At 36.9% G+C, this 22,011-nt stretch overlaps 9 protein-coding genes across 9 annotated transcripts; 5 read left to right on the top strand and 4 right to left on the bottom strand.

The window, feature by feature from the left end:
* Positions 1 to 1,385: 1,385 nt before the first annotated feature.
* EV154DRAFT_506129 (uncharacterized protein) lies at positions 1,386 to 3,396 on the bottom strand. Its single transcript, XM_051601249.1, has 4 exons — positions 2,700 to 3,396; positions 2,549 to 2,628; positions 2,064 to 2,474; positions 1,386 to 1,977 (listed from the first exon to the last, which is right to left on the bottom strand). Exons 1-4 carry the CDS (start codon positions 3,372 to 3,374, stop codon positions 1,473 to 1,475), a joined length of 1,671 nt encoding a protein of 556 aa, XP_051458459.1. The 5' UTR covers positions 3,375 to 3,396; the 3' UTR covers positions 1,386 to 1,472.
* Positions 3,397 to 4,962, bottom strand: EV154DRAFT_506128 (Alpha/Beta hydrolase protein). Its single transcript, XM_051601248.1, has 2 exons — positions 3,817 to 4,962; positions 3,397 to 3,753 (listed from the first exon to the last, which is right to left on the bottom strand). Exons 1-2 carry the CDS (start codon positions 4,848 to 4,850, stop codon positions 3,468 to 3,470), a joined length of 1,320 nt encoding a protein of 439 aa, XP_051458458.1. The 5' UTR covers positions 4,851 to 4,962; the 3' UTR covers positions 3,397 to 3,467.
* A 780-nt stretch (positions 4,963 to 5,742) lies between these two features.
* Positions 5,743 to 6,431, top strand: EV154DRAFT_480655 (uncharacterized protein; the record flags this gene model as incomplete). Its single annotated transcript, XM_051598342.1, has 4 exons — positions 5,743 to 5,888; positions 5,950 to 6,055; positions 6,130 to 6,267; positions 6,408 to 6,431. The coding sequence occupies 4 exons, from the start codon at positions 5,743 to 5,745 to the stop codon at positions 6,429 to 6,431; spliced, it is 414 nt and encodes a 137-aa protein (XP_051458457.1).
* Positions 6,432 to 6,523: 92 nt separating this feature from the next.
* EV154DRAFT_506124 (uncharacterized protein) lies at positions 6,524 to 8,242 on the bottom strand. Its single transcript, XM_051601247.1, has 5 exons — positions 8,101 to 8,242; positions 7,886 to 7,990; positions 7,666 to 7,812; positions 7,512 to 7,584; positions 6,524 to 7,446 (listed from the first exon to the last, which is right to left on the bottom strand). The coding sequence occupies exons 1-5, from the start codon at positions 8,154 to 8,156 to the stop codon at positions 6,724 to 6,726; spliced, it is 1,104 nt and encodes a 367-aa protein (XP_051458456.1). The 5' UTR covers positions 8,157 to 8,242; the 3' UTR covers positions 6,524 to 6,723.
* A 2,932-nt stretch (positions 8,243 to 11,174) lies between these two features.
* On the top strand, positions 11,175 to 13,166 carry EV154DRAFT_202672 (uncharacterized protein). The gene is made up of 3 exons (XM_051594347.1): positions 11,175 to 11,626; positions 11,703 to 11,854; positions 11,917 to 13,166. The coding sequence occupies exons 1-3, from the start codon at positions 11,434 to 11,436 to the stop codon at positions 13,048 to 13,050; spliced, it is 1,479 nt and encodes a 492-aa protein (XP_051458455.1). The 5' UTR covers positions 11,175 to 11,433; the 3' UTR covers positions 13,051 to 13,166.
* Positions 13,167 to 15,257: 2,091 nt separating this feature from the next.
* On the top strand, positions 15,258 to 16,981 carry EV154DRAFT_601982 (uncharacterized protein). Its single transcript, XM_051607264.1, has 2 exons — positions 15,258 to 16,323; positions 16,379 to 16,981. Exons 1-2 carry the CDS (start codon positions 15,420 to 15,422, stop codon positions 16,873 to 16,875), a joined length of 1,401 nt encoding a protein of 466 aa, XP_051458454.1. The 5' UTR covers positions 15,258 to 15,419; the 3' UTR covers positions 16,876 to 16,981.
* Positions 16,982 to 17,039: 58 nt separating this feature from the next.
* EV154DRAFT_601981 (tubulin alpha-3 chain) lies at positions 17,040 to 18,667 on the top strand. Its single transcript, XM_051607263.1, has 2 exons — positions 17,040 to 17,379; positions 17,454 to 18,667. The coding sequence occupies exons 1-2, from the start codon at positions 17,118 to 17,120 to the stop codon at positions 18,539 to 18,541; spliced, it is 1,350 nt and encodes a 449-aa protein (XP_051458453.1). The 5' UTR covers positions 17,040 to 17,117; the 3' UTR covers positions 18,542 to 18,667.
* Positions 18,611 to 20,399, bottom strand: EV154DRAFT_506110 (uncharacterized protein). Its single transcript, XM_051601246.1, has 7 exons — positions 20,139 to 20,399; positions 19,851 to 20,051; positions 19,712 to 19,785; positions 19,497 to 19,653; positions 19,232 to 19,435; positions 19,031 to 19,174; positions 18,611 to 18,966 (listed from the first exon to the last, which is right to left on the bottom strand). Exons 1-7 carry the CDS (start codon positions 20,367 to 20,369, stop codon positions 18,664 to 18,666), a joined length of 1,314 nt encoding a protein of 437 aa, XP_051458452.1. The 5' UTR covers positions 20,370 to 20,399; the 3' UTR covers positions 18,611 to 18,663.
* A 127-nt stretch (positions 20,400 to 20,526) lies between these two features.
* EV154DRAFT_463198 (nucleotide-diphospho-sugar transferase) lies at positions 20,527 to 21,997 on the top strand (the record flags this gene model as incomplete). Its single annotated transcript, XM_051597624.1, has 3 exons — positions 20,527 to 21,198; positions 21,257 to 21,396; positions 21,471 to 21,997. Exons 1-3 carry the CDS (start codon positions 20,564 to 20,566, stop codon positions 21,995 to 21,997), a joined length of 1,302 nt encoding a protein of 433 aa, XP_051458451.1. The 5' UTR covers positions 20,527 to 20,563.
* Positions 21,998 to 22,011: the final 14 nt, after the last annotated feature.

Raw genomic sequence — 22,011 nt, 5'->3', positions numbered from 1 at the left:
AGCATACTGATGATCTCACGTAAGAGTAAGCGTTGAGCCAACACTTCCTGTTGTTCCTCGTTTCCCGAGAAATCAAACCCTCCATCCGCTACAGCAAGATCCACACCTTGTCCCTTTGTTTCCTTGACAATCAAGGCTTCAAATTGACGGATGGTTTCGTCCTTGTATAAATCACCATCACCCTCTAATTCCGTCAAGCTATGACGAGGAATATCAGGACGAAACTTTTCCGTATGCCAGTTGACTTCGTCGTGGGTGCTTGATTTTAATGTCACACCGAATCCATGAGCTGATCCACCCCAACTATGCACCCTCCACAATAAATACTCTATAGATCACCCATTTTTTTTTTAGTATTCATTTGTCAATTTTTTTTTTTTTTTTTTTTTTACCGGAAAATCCACCGGGACCACCACAGATATCGGCAAATGTGAATTCCTTGTTGTTTTGAGTGACAGTTAAACCAAAAGTAGCATCCAAGGCAGCTAATTTAGTTGCGGCTCTGTTCATAAAGATACCATTACTGATACGTTCAAACGGGTTGCTCCTAGATCTTGCTTGAGATCGTTGTTCATTGGGAACATGACGAATCTTTTCCTGTTAATTCATAACCAATGTTAATATTCAAACAACCATGGCGTGTTATCTTTTTTTTTTTTCTTACTCTCAACGTGTTAACTTTCTCAACAAGACCCTTGGAACTGAGGAAATCAAGATCGGTCATGGCATCCGAAATAGCCATGGTTTGCATAATCTCATCGACCGAAAGTCGATGCTCACACTTTAAAAAATCGGTGCTGGTACGCAAGTCTAATGGCTTGGGTTTGGGAGCCACAACAGGACGTCTCTGTTCAACTTGACGATGCTCTTGCTGTTGTCTTCCGTCCGCTTGACGATGCTCTTGTTGTGGTTGTCTTCCATCCGCTTGACGATGATCGTAGTGTCTTCCGTCAGGATAACGTGGATCGGATGGTCTTCCGTCAGGGTAGCGTTGGTCAGGATATCTTCCGTCATGACGCTGTTGTTCTGGGTATCGACCGTCTTGACGGTTATATCTATTTTCATCGGGTCGTTGATGTTGCCTTCCATGAGTGTCATAGGGAGCATAACGTTGTGGTTGAGCACGTTGAATGGCTGGGTTGAATCGTGAGAGATCGCCTCCTTGACGTGGTGGCATACGACGTTGATCGCGAGACGAAGGAGGAGGGATGCCTGACTTAACACGAGTTGCACGGTATTCAGGTTCTTTTTCTTTTACAAAAAAGTCGTTAGCAAAAAAAAAGGGGGGCTTTTCACAACTTTTTTTTTTTTTATGAGTTACCGCTATAAAGGTCTTCCATGGGAAATGTTATTGTAAAAGGAAGCAACTATTATTTTATTTTCTTATCTCTTTTAAATTCTTGTAACAAAGTCACTTTTTTTTTTTTTTTTTACTGTTTTACTATTACTTTTTTATTATTATTATTCTTATTCTATAAAACATTGGTATGAGCACGCTTATTATTTTCGTTGGATTCATCAATGACCATGGGAACAGCTTCAGTTTCAACAGCCACAGGAGGCCAAACCAAATCCACATCCATCACGTCTAATTCCAACAGATCAGCCGAATGAATCTCTCCGACCGAAGCTAAATTAGGCAAGGTTCGACCGAGATCACCATGAACGTATTCCTTGATATAGGTACCTGCCTGTGTATGTAATTTCAATACACCGTAACACGCTTCAGGGCTGGATAAATCCACATTGGGATTCAGTCGTGCAATGGTGGAGGTATGAATAATTTTAGGTCGAATGGCAGCTGATCTTCTTTGGAAAACACGGACAGGTGTCTTTTGTTGAATGGTGAATTCTTGTGATCCAATACGGTTGATACGTTCAATCAAGTCATCCGTTAAAGGTTCTGAAAGCCAAACAAGGGCTCTGTATCGCTTTGTCTTGGTCTCTTCTCCTTCCTTGATAATGCTTGTATCCGCACTACAAAATTTTTAAAAAAAAAAAAAGATGACCATTCAGTATCTATAGGATGATTGTTTCCCTTGACAAAAAAAAAGGAGGCTTACGGGTTGATAAATCCTAAATGTCTCACTTGGACGTTGTCTTTATGAATGGGATTACTATTAATCTCATCTTCCATGGCTTTGTATTCTGCATCGGTTAATCGAGGTGTTCTTGGGTTGATGATTTCTAAATAAAAGGGTCTGCCTGTACCCAACATGCGTACGTTAGCATCTTCACGACCTGCCGTGACAAACTTGGTACTGTCAGCACGATGGTATTTACGGATCAAATCCTCAAAACAGTCCGAGACTGAATGTTCTGCCAACTTTTGTCCCTTGATAGCCCAAGGAGTCTGACTGTATTCTCGAGAGAATTTGAGGTATCTACCGCCCACATGCGATGATACATGAAGTAAGTCTACCGTGTGGAATTTTGCTTTTTCTGTAGGTCGAACGGGTGGAATTGCTGTCACTCTATACATAAAAAATTGTTGGTTAAAAAAAGATGGGTGGGGAGGAAGGTGAGGATTTATATATATATATCCTACTCTTTGGCTTCATTGCTGTCTAATTTCTTGAGAGCTTCAACAATGCAGGATCTTGAATCACCTACTGTCACTCTAATTTTCTGCAGAGATGAAATGGGAGACATGAGTATTTGAAGAACTGATTTAAAAAAAAGGGGGCTCTCTTTTTTACCTTTTGACGCATGGTTCTGACATTTAATAAAGGTTCTTTTAATTCGGTCAAGAACAAATGCTCTTTGGAAGTAGGTTCATGACCGACCACAACATTCATACGCAATGGGGCATCGCTATCCAACATCAAGTGAGTCTTTTTTGTAAGTCCCAAACCAAACAAGTACTTGAAAAAATCCTTGGGATCACGCACATCTTTATCTCCACCCCAGATACGCACCAAATCCACTTCATTTTGAGCAGCTAAAGTGTTGAGTACATGGACCTTCATGAGATGATCTCGGGATAAGATACTGACAGGTAAAGTACATGTCAAACAAACGCTGTCAGCTTTATAATCCTCTTTAGCCAAGCGCTCACATACGTCGTCGACAAAGGAATCGGCATGTTGAATGGCACCAAGACAAGCGGTACAGATACCGTTGGGTGGTGTCAAGGATTCCATATTGCCTTTTTCTGTATATAAAGTATCAAAGTAGTTGAACAAGTCGGTTTCGTCCAGTGCGTAAAGTCGGAAATCGGTGCAGCCCAAGTAACGAAGACAACAACGAGCGCAACAACCATTGTCAAGTAAAATACGGATAATGCTTAAACTGTTGCCAAATGAAACTTGGGTATCTTTGCTTAACCGAGAATCCAATAATGCTTGTCTCACTTGATCTAATGGAGTGGCCATGGTGTTGTTTTTTTTGGGGGGGAGAAAGAACAGGAGTTAAAAAAAAAAAAAGAAAGAAAAAATATTTAAATTTCCATAAAAGTGACGGTTTTATTAATTCATTTCAGCTCTGACAGCTTCATTAAACACTTCTGGGTTGTCTAAATACATGTGATGTCCACCTTCAGGGATACGAATAACTTTCACAGGGACCTTCATGAATTTCTTGGCCTTTTCGGCTGCTCTATAATCCATCCAATCTTGCTCACCATAGATAAATACAGTGGGTACTTTCAAGTCCGCCAAACGATGGAATAACGGTTTTCTCGCAAATGCACCCGGTGCCAAAATGGCAGCTAAAGCAAACTCACCTGAACCAGTAGAAGAGGTAATTTGGTATCTAAAAAAAAAAAGTCATCTTAGTATGATAAAACAACCTAAAAAAGTTAAAAAAATGACTTACAAATAATCATAAAGATCATGTTGTTCTGATTCTTTGAGATGAGCAAATCTTCGGGATGTATAAGTGTGAACCAAGTTGGGACCAAAGGGGCCAATCATTCTCACGATACTCATGGGTGTAATATTACTGTCCCAAAGATAAGTGGCCCAAGAAGGCATTTTTCTACGAGGAGGATCGATTTGTTTGGCGATATTTTCCACTGCGGCAGCATCGGCTTGGTAGGACGCATTGATCTCATTTGCCTCTTGCACAAGGGTTTCTTGAGGACTTTTATCGACAGGTATTTTGGCGGTATCTTCAGGGATACCAGCAGGTGAGACCAAGATGAGTTTCTCTACACGATCAGGGTATTTAAGAGCATAACAGGTAGCAAAGTAACCACCTAAAGAATGGCCAAATAAAGTCATCTTTTCTAAACCCACTTTAGCACGCCAATCCTCTAAAGATTCCACAAAATGTTCCTCTACATGCTCCACAATTTCATCCCATGTTTGGTTGGATTTTTTGTTCAAGGTCCATTTGGGTCTTGAGCTGTTACCCATACCTAACCAATCAATCGAGAAGAGTCTCCAGCCAGGTTGTTGAGATAAGCTTTGATAGTTGCGAAAAAAGAAGCCAAGACCTGCACCGTAGCCATGACACATGACCAAGTTATGTGCTGAAGGATCTTGTTTCAAATCATGTTGGATCACTGTCTCTAAATTACCCGGTTCCGATTCAAACTTGAAGGCCGTGTCTTGTTTCGGCTGTTGAGAAATATATAAAGTGTTGACCTCTCTTGCAAGGCGACTGGAAACAACTTGTTCTTTATCGATCGGTATACGACCCACTCTGGCAAAGGTAGGAATACCAATGGTGCTATCGGGTAAAGCGCCGTAAATACGTTGAATGATGCGTGCTTGAGCAATGCTGGACGTCTTTTCCGACCGGTGCCACCAGTTCTTTATGAAATTAAATCGTGTTGTGGGTGGAATCACTGCCGGTAAGGAATTAATAATCGAGAGATTGTTTCTTTTGTCTGCAATTTCAGTCATTTATAATATATTTACTTTATGTAAAAAGTGTGTAAGTGTTTTTTAGTTAGAAGAACAACAAAAAAAAAGATAAGGTTTCTCCGGCTTATATTAAAAAAAAAAAAAAAAAAAAGAAAACTTAAAAAGGGCAACCACGTAACCTTTACGTTCCTGCGCGCGCTTTAAAGGATTACTTTATTTGGAAAAGAAATACGCAAGCTTTTTATTTTTTTTTTAAATCTCAGGGCAAGCTTCTCCCACCAAATTATTACTGAGAAGCGCACTGGGTAGAAGAAAACCCCTTCTTACAAAGATGAGTTATTGAAACTTTAATATCTGTCACTTTTGTTGTTATTCAATTGATTTCTTTTTTCACAGATAATTGCGTAGCATCGTTCATATTATATAAGCCATGTGACTACAGTCAAAAACGGCAAGCAACGTATAATGCTATCATTCCCCCCCCCCGCCCTGCCCCCTCCTTGTTGCTGCAAATAAAATATGATTGCTAGAAACAAAATAAAGGAAGCAGTAAATATAAATTAGAGGTGAGCTGTCAATAGACTCTACAAAAAAAAATTGTCAGGGATCTTATTTCGGCAATTGGGAGATCATTAATGCGAAGGGTGTACACAAGATTTTTCGGATTATGTAATAAACAAAATGCTCCCTTTCTTGGAAAAGACAAACTATGCAATTAATTTAAAGATAATGATATATCGATAGGATAGAGCTAATGTAAATTAGGTGATTGCCCTCCAAGACTAAATCAACAAGACACAATAAAAGAAGCACTTTTTATTGTCAACAACGAAATGAGGAATTCATGTGGTGGAAATACATTGACACTCACATTGTTTATAAATAAAGCGTTCCTTTATAATTACCATATTTTATTTTCTAACTATTTGACATGTTGATCTGGAGCACAAGAGTTTATTTGATGACTATCATGGTATCATTACTTTGGCTACAGCTGGTTGAATCGTTTTGTATTTATAATTATTTAGAAGATCCCAATGCATATATAGAAATTAATGATGTAAACGCTTCAGAAAGGTAAAGAGCTATCTATGGAACACAAAGTATACATTTACTAAACAACAATTCGACTATTTAGATCGTTTAAAAAGACCGTCAATCCTGGAAGTAGCGAGTGTTGTCCTTACTCGAATGCTGATTGCAGTAATAGATCTCGTATTCCAGGAGTAGCAAAGCATTTTAATGTAAGCATTTTATTTCCTCCCTTTAAATTAAAACTAGTATATTCATTACCTTTTTTTTTTTTTTGTCTTAAAAGATAAGGATCAAGTTTGATGGACAGGATTGGGACGATACCGAGTGGAAGTATACAGAATGTGAAACTGCTGGAGGTCTTGCTATCTTTGGGACAGTAAATGATCATTATGGAAAGTGTAAAATGAGTGATGGGAGTATAGTAAACGCACCAATCAGTAAAATAACTCCGAAATCAGCAGTGTAGTTCGTTTTACTTTTTACAGTAAAAGCTTTTATTAACACCACTTAATCATTTCACTAATATATTGAAATCTAATACATATTAACTGCTACAAAAAGAAACATTGTCCCATTCTTAGATGATCTTCAGCCGCTTATCGTAATTCTACATTTATCACAATAACGTATAGGATCATTTAGACAGATAAGCTGTCGTATACCTATTACTGTTTTAGGGGCAAAGGATAATAAAACAAGTTATTTACTAAAAAAAAAAGATAATGAATATGGACGGGATAAATTACAGTCAAAGCGTGTGTGTTTTTTTTTGCATGAAATGAACAAGGGATTACATAGAAAAAAAAGATATTAATAAATAAGAAGCGAGTAGATAGTAAAAGAAAAAAAAAAGAGATAATAAATGTTAAGCATAGGTTCAATTCAAGTGCCAGTCTTCTTCGTCGTTTGGTAAGGGACCGTTCAACCAATCCTCTTGTGATTTGAATAATAATTGATGTGGATTGTACTGTTGTTGAGGAGGAGATAAAGGTTTAAAAGAGCCTAATAAATGATGATTGTTAATTGTTGATAATGTGGTTGTGGTTGTTGCAGGACTCATTCTGGGATGATGGTCAAATAAGAATGAAATAGGCGAAGTAGGAATTCTATCTGATTGAGATCTTCCCCAAGATAATCTAATACGTGAAGTACCAATGGCAAATCCGTTCATTCTTTCAATCGCCCTCTCTGCGGATGATCTGTGTACGTATTGAATAAATCCACATCCTTTACCTGGCGGAATCTTGACATAGCTTATTTCGCCAAATGGAGAGAAAATATACTGCAATTCTTCTTCAGTTACAGGAGAAGATAATCCACCTACAAACACAGTTGTATTAGTTGGATCTGTAGGCTGTTGTACTAAAGCAGGTGCTTGTAATGCTAGTTGTAAATAGCGTGTTTGGTTATTCTTTGGTGTGGCAAAGGAGACTCGCATAGGTCGATCACTACAGATGACACCATTCATTTCGACAACTGCTTCTTGCTGCTCGTTTTGGTTTAAGAATCGTACAAATCCATATCCACGAGAGATTCCAGTTAATGGATCTGTCATAATCTTTGCTGAATGACATGATGGATATTTCAAACGAAAGACAGACTAATGAAAAATAAAAACATGTGTTAATTTTATTATTTTTATCCCACATCATCTTATTTTGGTACCAAAAGAAATGTTTCATCCACATCACTGCTTAGATCACCAACAAATAAGCTGTACTCGGGAGCACGATCCTCTCTAATATATATATATATATAAAAATTGGGGAGGTAAGATTTGAACTTGTTTTCTACAGAAAAAAATTAAAGTGGATCTTACTTTCTATCACAAATTCCACCACCCGATGCCCAATTTAACTTGAATGTTTTATTCGAATTTGGTATTCTAGTGCCATGAATTTTTGTTAAAGCAGTTTGGGCTGATTGACTAGAGGAGAATCCGATAAATGCATAACCAGAGCTTAAACTATAAAGAAACAAGATTATTTTCTGTGTTTACTGCGCTTAGTAAGAAGCCTTTTTTTTTTTTTACAACTTACCTTGTTCTTTTATCTCGAATCAATTTGACCACTACACTCTCTCCAAGTAATAACCAAACATTTTTTATAAACAGTTCGTCCATCCAAGGATCTAGATCTCCCATCCTTTCATGACAAAAAATAAAAATAAAAAATAAAAATAAAAACTCAGTTAAAAATTATGCGAGAAAACAAAAAAAAAAGAAGAAAAGGGCCAGAAAATGAAGGGCAATTACCAAAGTGTCATTTGAAAGTTATTATTATCGCTAAACATGTTTGGCATGTCAGACATGGTTTTTTTTTATATATATATATATATTTTATTTTTATTTTAAATGTAAATGAATAAAAAGAGATTCTTTTTTTTTTTTTCACTTCATGAGAAAGAAAGGGAGGGGAAATAATAAAATGGATGATTTTAAACCTCAGGTGATACCAGCACTTGGGTATCACAAGCTCTTTTTGTTGAAGAAAAAACCGTGCGAGATTTTTATATAATGAAAGCAAGATCCATTTATAAAAGGAAATCATTCAGCCTATTCTTTGTTTTAAAGTAAGCGTCTGTTTAGAGACCATTTTCTCTAATGTACATAATGATCATCGGTCGGTTATACATGGTTATGAGATAAGCATACCAGATCAATAGAATAACGTGAGCCGTAACTATTCAAAGTAGACTCCCTATTGATACACTTGTTCCTTTTCTGGTAGCTTAGTCAAGTGTTGTGGATCAAGACGAAGGATCAATAAAAAGTTTACGACCCCTTGGGCAAGATTTTTGCTTTGTAAGCAATCGTATAACAGAGGGAAAAGCTCAGTGTGACTCAAACTCAATATGAGTCGTTTTATAAGGCACATTCCTCTTTGCACGTTTCTATTCAACTTTATTTGGAGATTACAACAATTCAAAAGAGTAATGAAAAGGTGTCCAGTAGTCGAAGGACAGACTGCATGCCTCAACTATTTTCTCATTTTAAACCCCCAATGTTGTAACACCCCTTGGTCCGACTTGATTTATGCAACACATAAATAAATTGGAGGTTTGTAAAGAGTCAAATAATCAAACTAATAGCTGGGCTGCTATTGCTATAGAAGGACACATACACCGGAGGACTGCAACACCAACAGCCATTTACCAAAAGAGAATGAACGCGTTAAATAGGCTCAGCACCAAAAAAGAAACTGCCATCCCCCGAATAAATTCCCTTTTGCTGAATGAAAGCATCCAAAAGATTTATCATCAGAAAAAATAATCCAATCCAAAATTCTCTTTACTTGAATCTTAGAAGTAATACTAGAACTACAATAATATTAAAGTTAACTATTCACCCAGTTTTAAAGCTACCAGATGAAAAGTTTTAAAATAGATAGGGTAAGAGATCTCCTGGAGGAAATGAATGCTGCCAAAAGGTTAAGAAACCAGAAGGAAGCTTTTAAAAAAAAGATCACATTTTTTAATATTCCTGCTGCGCTATTTTCCTGTCTGTTTATTGGCTGAAATCATGCATAACACGCATAATTGCCTTCCCAAAGTAGAGGTTTGAGAGTCTGTTTATCCTCAGATATTAGACTTTCATTATGCTATTTTATAATGGAAAAGATGCGCTAAAAATGATTTCATGCTCCCATCATTAAAAAAACTACACATGCTATACCAAATATCTGTCTTTCTCTTTGCTCTGTCCCTTTTTTTGCGCTTGACACAGATATTTCAATTGAATTTTCTACATAGTAAACCATCGTTTCCGTACACCCTTTCAAGCCAAAAAAATGCTCAGAATTATTTAAAATATCATATCAAGTCATTATTTTTTTTTCCAATTTTTTTTTTTCAAAAGGCCTAAAAGTGGCCAAAATACAAAGAGTATACCTCGAGGAAAATCTCAAAATTTACAAATGCACCTTTTACATACCCTTCCTGTAGGGTTAATAAAAAGTGTTCTTAGGTAACTATAGCCAAATTTTAACGCTTTTTTTATCAGTAACAATTTTGGAGCAGTTTTACTAGAAGAATAATTATTTCTGATGCATTATTAAAAAACCGGTTTTTGTTAGATAAAGTTTATTTTTTGCATAGATAACAGCTTTTTAAAAGTTAACCAAAAGATGCGCCCAAAGTTTCTACGCATTTTAGGCATAAGATTACCTTAGTAAAAGTTTAATATCCATGGACTTTACTTTGACACGTAAATTATAAAATCTCATTTTTTCGAAAAAACGCTTCTATTTTTTTTCTGCCAGCACAAGCAGTAGAGATCGGAGAATGAAAAATATATAAATGGCTTTAAAACCGCTTACGACCTATTTTTTTTAAAAAATCACAAAAGTGGAAGGTCTGAAACACCCTCAAGCCTGTGAATTACAGTAAGCTCAACTTAGTTTGATTTAGGTATTATTATACAGTGGGAAGCGTTACGTAATCTTTTTTTTTTATCTTGAAAACAACATCAAAAAAGGTCTCTCTTATGATCTCAATAACTTGGTATTTTGAACAAAATATATGGGAACACACTCCTTATTTCATATAGTGGGAAAGATTTGACACTACATTAAGTTTGATCCTTTAGCAAAAAGTGAAAATATGCATACAGAAATCAGATACATAAAAAAAAGCTGGCGTAATTAATATAAGACAACATTGAACATGAAAGAGAAAGAACTCAAGAGTTTCTTTGAGCAATATGTGGTTTAATAATAAATGAATTATTTAATTTAGCTATTGTATGAGCGCAAGTCTTTTTAGTATGGTTATACTTTAAGATATAAATGCAACCGATTTATCATCTCAATACATGAAAGTTCTTTCTGCGCTCTTTGTTAGTGTACACCATATGTCTAAGGAGTATTATGATATATGGTTACATCATTATACACCCCAAAATAGGTGCATACGAAGAACACATTATTGATCAAGATGTCTCGTAGTAATTTCAACAGGCGGGGGAATGTGCCCATTTAGTTGAATTACATGATCAGTTACTTCGAAATGCTGAAGAGGGTTTAATACCGATATACATTCACCGCTGTAGCTCCGACCCACCCGTTTGATTCCATAGTCTAAACGAATTGGCACATCTAGTGCAAAAAAAAGAATAGTAATCGTATCAAGGATCATATGGAATATGACTAGTAGGATTATTGTAATGTCCATATGCAGTGTTTGTGACCAAGGCTTTATTCTTTGATATGGAAAAAAAAAAATCCTGTAGCTGAGATGAATTTAGATCAATCTGTCTGTATACCGTTTTTTAATCTGACAACGATCTTGACATGTTGTAAGACAGGTGTACGGTGCATGTTTTTCTAAATAAATATGTCAGATTTTATAATGCATACGAACAATCCCCTTTTCAAAAATAAGTTAAAAATAACCTCTATAATTAGAGCTTTGTTGAAGGTCTAATACCAAATGAACAAGAGCTTTCGGACTATTTATTATGCGGAGTTTACAGCAAAAGATGGACGAATCGATTCTCTCTTTTTGAACATACAGAGTCTTCTTTAAATACAATCTTTTTTTTTTCTTTGGGTTTTCGACAGAAAAGTTTTTTTTTTTTTTTTAGACAGAGATGCACTTGGGATTACTTTCTCATGGTCAATTGAGCTTTGATCCTTTTAAGCCGATTATACTACGAGGTTTACCTACTGAAGATGCTTCGACATTATTTGCGGGCAATGTGGTTTTGAATCTGTCAAAACCCACAAAGATCTCGAACGTTTCCGTAACCTTAAAAAGCCATGCGGTTACCTATTGGCCCGAAGGTATAAAATAGGCAAGCCAAAGAAGAAAAGAAAAAAAGCAGGGCCCTGACCAAAAAAAAAAAAAAAAAAAAAATAGGTATTGGAGCACGTGGTACACGATTAACAGCAGAAAAGCCGTTGGGAGAACAAAGCGTGGAAATCTTGGCACCTAATATTGATAAAAAGGCACCCGTATTAGTTTTACCTGCGGGAATTCATCGTTTCTCATTTGCGTTTGTGATACCTAATGTAAATACAGAAAAAAAAAAAAAGATGATTTTGATGCTAAACCTTGATTTGATATAAATTAGTCTACTGTGGCCACGATTGAAGATACCTTTGGAAGGGTGCGTCATGTTGTGGACGCTGAAGTACAAAGGCCTGGAATGATGGTCTCTAGTTGGAACATCACTAAGCCTGTTATGATATTACGAACTTATATGTCTAACTCGCTTTTGGTGAATAATTCATTAAATAATTTATCAAGAACATTTGAAAAACACATGGTGTATGGTGATATTGAAGTTGTGATTGAAGCAGCAGCCTTTTCATCGGGTGATTTATTCTATATTCGCATGATTGTTGAACCTCAATTAAAGCATACACGAATTGAACATATAGAAGTCAATGTCACTGAATCAAGAAAATATTGTGTACCAGAGATGAGAGCCTGGAGAACAGACAAGTCTGTCTATCCATTACCATTTGCAGGTTCTGTTCGATTAGCTGAATTTGGAGAGGTAGATGTTACGACCAACCAGTTATTACCAATTTTTGATAAGAGTCAAAATGGTATTGAACTCGTGCATGATTTTGCTCATCGTTTGGCTTTTTATGCACCAACCTGTCAACAAAATATTCGACATACGACTTATATCAAGGAGATATTGATCAAACACCATATTGAAATTAATGTAACCATGTCTTATTTAGACATACAGGGTCATCGACAACACCTGAGTCGTAGAGGGAGTATTGGAGAGGCAGAATCTCCCGGTACCCTAACACCACCTCCCGCAGCGTATCTTCATCCGCGTGCTAACGGGAACTCAACTCCGGTAACTTGGCAAAATGTACTACAACGATTAAACAAGGCCAAAGCGGAAGACGTACATAATCGAAAGAAAGATACGATTAGTTTAGATTCTAGTGTGATTGTATTTGATTGTAGGCTTAAAGAAGATTATGGTCGACTTCCATCTTACTCTGAATTAGGAGTGAAGCCATCTATTGTGAAAGAAAAGAAGCAAGATAAGATCAAGTTAACTAAAATGGACACACCCAAGAATCAGCCTAGACCCTACTTATGTCCATGCTATGAACATTTCTCATATGAAATGGATTTGGCGTCACAAGAAATGTTCTTACCTGCCACCGATAAACTACCTGCAATGCCTTTATTGGATCGTATACCATCCATTCCCCCACCAGAGTACTCAGCCTAATAATCTCTATACCCTTTCTCGTCTCTCTCTCTCTCTCTCCCCCCATTACTATCTAATTCCATGTTTGGGGAAAATAAAATTTAGATTATGATTTAATATATCCACGTTTTCTCTTTCTACCCCTTGTTTAATATTTCTTGTACTTGATTAAAAAAAAGTTTATTTTTTATTTGCTCGAAAAGACACGTTATTCAATAATTATTACCAATCATTTAGAACACCGTTTTTCAGAGATCGACGGTCCGGGGGTTTTCTGCCCACTATCTCCAACGTGCAGCATAATGCATCATAATATTCTCAAGTTCTCTTTTGGTGTCACCGTCTATCTCTTGTCAACGAGCCTTCATCAACAAACAATCATTTGATGCTGTACAATTTAATAGACTGGCATAAAGTAAAGCGCGCCATCTTTTACTGTGGCCTTTTTTATAGAAAATCCCCGGCTGATTATCAAAAAAAAAAAAACCTCCCTTTTAGCTCCACTTTAATAAAACGATTAGACCAGTTGGGCAAGAAAAAAAAACAGGATTCCCCTTGTTATGCATTGATCATTGGGGGGAGGGAGGGGACTGTTCATAACGCGTCTAATTCATATGCATTTGATTCAAAGTGCCTTGTATGGCCCTAATAATGGGTAATCGATGCAAGTGAAACCACTTTGCGTACCCAAAAAAAGTTAATTAAACATGTGTCCTTATAAATCATACAAACTTACATGTTTATAACTTTTTTTATTTTAGACTTGTTTTTGGAGGTCGATCCAGACTTTCATGATTGGAACCTCTTTGGGGTTATCGGAGTCTACAAAGAGGTAGAAAAAACCGCTCACTGACATTTTCTCTCTGGTTTGCAAAAAGGGTATTTTTGACACAAGAAAGTTGCATATAAAGTTTAGGCTACAACTTTTTTTTTTTTTTTTGGTTGCAACATCAAAGTCGAATTTCAATTAGGCTGAAAGAGGAAATCTCTGAACCACAGCTGGATTCTACACGGACCTCTTTTCTTTTTCAATTCCAATGGTAAAAAGGAAAAGAAAAAAAAAAGAGGTAAAAAGAAAGAAGAAATAGAAATAGAAATAACCCTTTTTTGTATGTAATGGATAAATAAGTGATTAAACAGATCAGATAAGTAAAGAGTACAAATACAGATTAATTTGTGTGTCTTTTCTTTTCTCAAATGTATCGATCTTTTGCTCCCCCTTGTACACATACCCCCTCCCTCCCCCCCCCCAAAAAAAAAAAAGAGAAACCAATTAAGCCGGGCAAGGTAGCGGACCTTCGGGATGTGTCTTTAGTCAAAAAGTAATAGTTTGCGGGCTTTAGACGATTCAAAACGTCATGTTAACCTCGCCAAACACAAGATAAATATGGGGGTTCCTAGAATGAAGGCGTTGTCATAGTAAAACAAAAACAAAAAAACTTTGTACGCAGATAGAATGACTACATAGGATTTCCTTATGCGGTCGCCCTTTGTTCTTCTCTTTATGCCAAGTGGAGTTTTACCGAGGCTTCGGAATGTAGCTTATTGGGAAGGGTTCAGTTACCATTTTCTATCAATGGTGAAATCCACGATATAGAAACAATGATTGGAAGGGCATAACGAGGTTTTTTTTTTTTTTTTTTTTTATTAAAAAAAAAAAGGTAGTAAATTGGATCGTATACCAAGAATCATATAATGAACACGGCTTAATTCTATACCCACTCCTTTCTTTCTTTTACATATTTTAGTAACACGAATAATCATTAATGTTTGGAAATTATATTGAAATATATCCACGTTTTTTTTTTTTTTTATTTTATTATCACTCCTTGTTTTATCAATTAATCAATTGTTTGTACTCGATTAAAAAAAAAAAAAATTGTGTACGATTTTTAATTTTGTTTTTTTTTTCTGGCTTATGGGATAATCTCATTTTATGAGAGGTCGAGACAAATGTCAGGCCATTCTTTGGGTCAATATATTAAAAAACAAGTCTTGTATATAACTGGTAAGCACGTGTCATGGTACGTGTAACAAAAATCAAGGGCTCTTTCGCCAGATAGAACCTGTTTAAAATGCCGCCATTACATGTGTGTGCGTTTTCTAATGTGTGCCCTGTGTTGTATTCTATGCGTGTGTGCGTGTGTGTGTGCGTGCGTGCGTTCAGTCTCCCCCCATATTAAAAAAGATCTTCATTGTGTGTACAAAAAAAAAAAAAAAAAACGAGACCCAGTATATTAAATAGTCGTGCGGAATAAATTCGGTAACCTGTCAATTAAGTTTTTTTTTTTTTTACATTTTCTAATTTTTCTTTCTTTCCTTTACTCTTTTTTTTTTTTCTGTTATTACCTATAAAAAAATATATATATATATATTTACTACTTTCCCTTATGAATAATTACATGTCCAATTCTACTAGCGATGAAAAAGACCAGTCAGCACCTCGTAAACGAACAAGAGCTACACCTGAACAATTATCTGTTCTTGAGAAAACATTCCATGTCAATCCCAGTCCAAATAATCGTGTTCGAGAACAATTATCTCGTGAATTAGGCATGTCGGAGAGGTCTATCCAAATTTGGTTCCAAAATAGAAGAGCCAAAGTAAAGAACATTGCAAAGAAATCATCCATCTTGCACGATGAAACACTTCGTATGCAGTACTATGCTTCCTCTGCTGCTGCTGCTGCTTGTCAGGCAGCTATTTATCAACAACATCAGCAGAACGGTGATAAACCTTCAGAAATGGAAATTGGCGATCCCATCAAAACAAATCCAGATCTTTACTATTATTACTATTATTATTATTTCAATCAACAACAACAATTACAGCAAAGACAAAAACAACACATGTATCATCCTTATGGTCAATATCACACTACTGCTAGCTCTGTTCCTCCACCACCCATCTCTTTAAAATCTATGCCTCCTCCTCCTCCTCCACCACCTACCTCAAATGAGAATGGTTCTATCAGTCCTTCTTCTTCAGACCATTCATTATGGTCTTCCTCAAAGAAACCACGCACCAGAGCACATACCATCGGACCTTCCATGATACAACAACGTCCTAGACTATTCGACAGAGGCAACTCTGTAGAAATGATACCAAACTATGCCACTAATTATACACACATGTTAAATACAACAACAAATCTTGCCTCTTGTTCTCCACCCAACTTTTCTAATCTTTCTGTGGGTGATACTCTTTTACCTTATCAAACACCCACGTCCTTTTTTGATACAGACGTCAGCCAACCACAGCCGTCGTCTTTAACATGGACTGATTTACCCTTTTGTACGTATACGATAACACATATAAATATGAATAATAGACTAACACTCAAATTAAGATCAAGACCCTACCATGATGATGACACCGACTACACCTTCCATGTTTACACCTACCACATTACTGCAACCTTACTTTGACCCTCATCAAAAGATATCCGCTGAAGCACTTCAAATCGGAACCTGGAAAAGAATGGGTTTTGAACCCAGCGATCTTGTATGCCAATTTGACAAGAACAAGAAGAGCTTTAGTTGGTGTATTCAAGATGGACCGAGTCGATTCAAGATGGAATTTAATCAATCTTCAGTTCAAAAGATGCAGTTATTACCACTAGAAGGAAGAGCAGGTTGGGCACGTTTAGAGATCTCGGTGACTTCCAACGAGATTTCGTTTTATATGGAAGTAGCGCCGGAGTGGGTGCAATGTAGAGATTACACAGAAGATAAACAGGCTTCCATCATCACTTTACATCATTTGGATGGTCCTGCTTTGGCTTTAAAAGCAGAACTAGAGTCTCTGAAAAAGGAGAATGGATACCTGGCTTCCATCATGAACTAAGATAAAAAGAAACACTTCTTATATGTATGTATACGCCCTTTTATGTTACACTTATGCACGCACTCATTGGCTGAAAGCAATAAAACTAATTTAAATATTCAAACTACGCCGCATGCTTTTTATAAATACCCTATATATCTCCTTTTTTCGTTTTTTTTTTTCTTCTTCTTTATACATTATTTGTTGCTTATTCTCCCTTAACTTTTTGAATAAATCAACTATATAAACACCCTTTATAAAAAATGAGAGAAGTTATTTCTATTCACGTTGGTCAAGCTGGTGTCCAAATTGGTAACGCCTGTTGGGAACTTTACTGTCTTGAACATGGTATTCAACCCGATGGTCATATTCCTGAGGAAAACAACACTGGTGACAACTCCTTTGATACTTTCTTCAGTGAGACTAGCTCTGGTAAGCACGTTCCTCGTACCGTCATGGTCGATTTGGAACCTACTGTTGTCGATGAAGTTCGTACTGGTGCCTACCGTCAATTATTCCACCCTGGTAAAAGAAAAATACACTATTTGTTTTGTTTTTTTAATATGTACATTTTATTTATCTCCTTTTTCCTCGTGCAGAACAATTGATTACTGGTAAGGAAGATGCTGCTAACAACTATGCTCGTGGTCATTACACCGTGGGTAAGGAGTTAGTTGACTCTGTTCTTGATCGTATCCGCAAGTTGGCCGATAACTGTACTGGTCTTCAAGGTTTCCTTGTTTTCCACTCCTTCGGTGGTGGTACTGGTTCTGGTTTCGGTGCTCTCTTGATGGAACGTCTTTCTGTTGATTACGGTAAGAAGTCCAAGCTTGAGTTCTCTGTCTACCCTGCCCCTCAAGTTGCTACCTCCGTTGTTGAACCTTACAACTCCATCTTGACCACTCATACCACCCTTGAACACTCTGATGTCTCCTTTATGGTCGATAACGAAGCTATCTATGATATCTGTCGTCGTAACTTGGATATCGAGCGTCCTTCTTATACCAACTTGAATCGTTTGATTGCTCAAGTCGTTTCTTCCATCACTGCCTCTCTTCGTTTCGATGGTTCTCTTAACGTTGATTTGAACGAGTTCCAAACTAACTTGGTTCCTTATCCTCGTATTCATTTCCCCTTGGTTACCTATGCTCCCATCATCTCCTCTGCTAAGGCTTACCATGAACAATTATCTGTTCAAGAGATCACTAACGCTTGTTTCGAGCCCAATAACCAAATGGTCAAGTGTGATCCTCGTCACGGTAAATACATGTCTTGTTGTTTGTTGTATCGTGGTGATGTTGTCCCCAAGGACACCAACGCCGCTATCTCTTCCATCAAGACCAAGCGTACCATTCAATTCGTTGATTGGTGTCCTACCGGTTTCAAGGTCGGTATCAACTGTCGTGCTCCTGCTGCCGTCCCCGGTGGTGATTTGGCCACTGTTCAACGTGCTCTCTGTATGTTGTCTAACACCACTGCCATTGCTGAAGCTTGGGCTCGTCTTGATCACAAGTTCGATCTTATGTATGCCAAGCGTGCTTTCGTCCATTGGTACGTTGGTGAAGGTATGGAAGAAGGTGAATTCTCTGAAGCTCGTGAAGATTTGGCTGCTCTTGAAAAGGATTACGAGGAGGTTGGTTCCGACTCCTTGGGCGATTCTGAAATTGAAGATGCTGAGGAATATTAAACAAAAGGCAATCTTTTTTTTTTTAAAAAAAAATGATTTATTTTAATTATCAATAATAATAAAAAAAAAGGGAAAGAGGAAGAGAGAGTGATCTCTTTTATTCTTCTCTAGTTTTATTTGTTTCAATCTTCAGTTTCTAGTAATAGTCTTTCCATTTGAGCATCCAATAATTGTATTTTAGGCGCTAATAATTCCATTACTTCCATATGAGCACTTAAAACTTCATTGATTTGCTTTTGATAGCCCTTCGTTTCTTCGTTCAATGCATCTTCGGCACGACGTAACTCTTTCAAGGTTTCTCTCAATTCGTCGTCTTGCTTGATGCTTTTTTCCCAATAGATTTTTTTAGTTTCGTCCAGTTTAGCATCTTGTTCGTCACATTTCTCCATTTCGAGTTCTGTTGTTCTTAGGTTTATTTCGATTTGCTACATAGTATATGATTAATAAGGCCTATATGAACAAAAAAAAATGATATAAGGGGAAACTTACATTGATGATTTGTTTCAACTCCCGTTCTTCGTCCAACGCCGCTTCTTTTTCCTTTTGCATGGTTTCCACACTTTGCCATAGTCGTTTTAATTCAGCTTCTAATCGCTTGTTCTCTGCTGCAGATTGCTTCAGTTGGTCTAATAGCTAGATAAGCCCCCATCAGAAAAACAAAATTACAATTTATATATATATCTTTCTTACTTCTGATCTTGACTTTGCCAAGGCACGTTCTACTCTATGTTGCGCCAACTCTTGTTGTTTTTTCAGTTGCTCTTGTTTGACCATGTCCGTCTTATGAGCCAGTTCCTTCATTTCTGCTTCCGCTTTTTCTATATCGATATCAATGTTATCCTTGAACACTGTGTACTTGCTCTTACAATCCATCAGCGCAAAATGAACACCACTCTATTATTATTATTTTGTGAGTATTGCCAGTGCATGCATATATATATATATACTACTTTACCACAGTGTCTTTTAAACGCTGTCGTTTTTCACGATCTAATTTTAATGAAGTTCCATTGACTTCGGATTCCTTTCGATATTCAAACAAGACTTCCCGAATCTTTTCATTTTCGGTTACTTTCAGATCCGCTAAACGATTATCTTCTTCTTTCCTTTTTCTAATATACTGTTACATGATCAAGTCCCATTCTTTTTTTTAAAAAAGGATATACTTACTGTTTTTCCTTGAGAAGTTTATCAAGAGAGTCCTTTTCTGCTAATAATCTATTAAATGTCTCTGCTTGTTCTTTCTATGATGAATTTTTTTTTTTTTCTTGGTCAGCGGATAAAGAGATAGAAACGTCCTTTTATTTACCAAGGGTTCGAGAAGTGGTAATATGTGTCGCTTACAACGAAGCGCTTCTACAGTAAAATTATTCAATGCCAGAACAATAAACGTTTGTCGTTGAGGTGTGGGTGTCAGAATATCAGTCAAATCAAAATCAGGAACGGAAATCATGGAGAGAAAGTCTTTAAGGAAACCATGTATGGTAATGTCTTCCATTGCATTGAACACCTAATGAAAGGGGGGGAGGGGAAGGGTAGAATTTATTCGCATCACTAATGTAAAAACACAAGGAAAAAAAATCAAGGGTGTCCTTACAACGGTTTGGTCTATATATGCAAGTTGTAAACGATCCTTGGCATTGTCTAATAGACTACGATAGGCTGGAATCATCCAAGGATCCAGTAACTTGAAAAAAAAAGTGTAAAGGTCCAATGTACGTGAGGAAGTAGGTTTATGAAAATCCAATTCGGAAACAGAGAACCCACAATCCCTTAAATTCGCAACTAGCTCTTTTATCGCTAAACTTCTGCTTCGAAAGTCCTCCATTACTAAATATATATATACACAACAAAGAGAGAAAAAAGAGCAAAAAAAATAAATAAATAAATAAAAAAAGTGTCACTTTCAAGCGTTGTGTAGGGCGGTCACAATGTTAATTTGTACTTTTTGAAAGATTGCATATATTAAACCTTGTAAACACAACACACGCGTTCTTTTCTCTTTCCTCTTTATATTTACAAATGGCCAGTGAATCTCTATTAGATGGCGAAAGAGCACCTACGATTCATATCAAGACAGATCCAACCATCACTTCTTATCGAACACGTATCATTTACTGGTTAAAGAAACACACGGTCTTTTCATTCACCTTGATCGTTGCTTCTATCCTCACCTTTTCTCTCTATCTTTCCTCTCGACCTTCCCAGAAATTTGATCCTGCCTATTTTAATCCCTCTCTATTCCACCCAGCCCATCAAGATAAACTAAGAGCTGCTCCCTCTGTCGATTACCTCTACCCTGATAACTTTTTATCCTGGGATCACATCTCCAATACATCCACCAAGGTCAAGGCTGCCTTTGTGGTCATTGCACGTGAAGAAGAACTCTACAAGCTTCATACAACCATTATGGATATCCAAAGACATTTTAACCATGATTACCCTTGGATCATTATTGGACATAAAGTCTTTTCTACTCATTTCAGAAACTGGATTACTCGTATCGCCACATCACCCGTCTCATTTGGGCTGGCTCCCACAATTGAGTGGCAGGAGCCATATTGGATTAACATCAGAAGAGCAGAGCAAGGGGTGAAACAAATGACCAAGCTGGGTTTACCTAAAGGTGAAAGTATGCATTGGCGAAGAATGACAAGGTAACTTTGGTGTTTCAGGTTTCACGATGTCTAAACTAACCCCTCTTTGTTTAAAAAGATACAATGCTGGTTTTGTTGCGTTTCACCCATTGTTGAAAGATTTGGAGTTCTATTGGAAAGTACAACCAGGAGCTCGTTATCACTGTGATATACCCAATGATCCATTCCAACGAATGAAGGATGAAAAAAAGAAGCTATGTAAGGTCTCATCTTTCTTTTTATACATTGTGTGATGGACATCACTGCTAAAACATTATTGTCATTCTGAACAGCATTTGCACTAACAAAGACAGAAAACCATGAATACATTCAAAGTTTTGAGCCCGTTGTCAAGGCCTTTATTCGTAGAAACAAACGTCTTATCCAACCCGTTCAAAACAGCGTGTATAATGCTCTCCTGGACGGAGAAGAGTTTGAGCCGAACGAATTAGGTGATTATGGTGGACATTACAGTAATTGCATGATTTATAACAATTTCATGATTATTTCCTTGGATTTTCTCCGATCCAAGGAATACAATATGTTTTTCGATGCGTTGGACTCATCTGGTGGGTTCTTTTATGAAAAATGGGGCGATGCATTTCCTCAAACCATGGCTGCTGCTCTCTTTTTGACACGTCAACAGATTAGCTTTGATGATATTGCTGGTTATCATTATGATGAAGGTGCAGTCTGTCCAATAGACATTGATCAATATGTACAATTAAAATGCACGTGTGATCCATTCAGTGTAGCAGGTATTTATGGCATAATAATAGAGCAGTTTGTATCGAGTATTAAAAAAATGTTTTATTCATGAATTATTTATAGCGA

The sequence above is a fragment of the Mucor mucedo genome (genome assembly GCF_025094135.1).
Source record: "Mucor mucedo strain NRRL 3635 chromosome Unknown EV154scaffold_37, whole genome shotgun sequence".
Taxonomy (NCBI): Eukaryota; Fungi; Mucoromycota; class Mucoromycetes; order Mucorales; family Mucoraceae; genus Mucor; species Mucor mucedo.
This window is presented reverse-complemented; position numbering and strand designations above follow the sequence as displayed.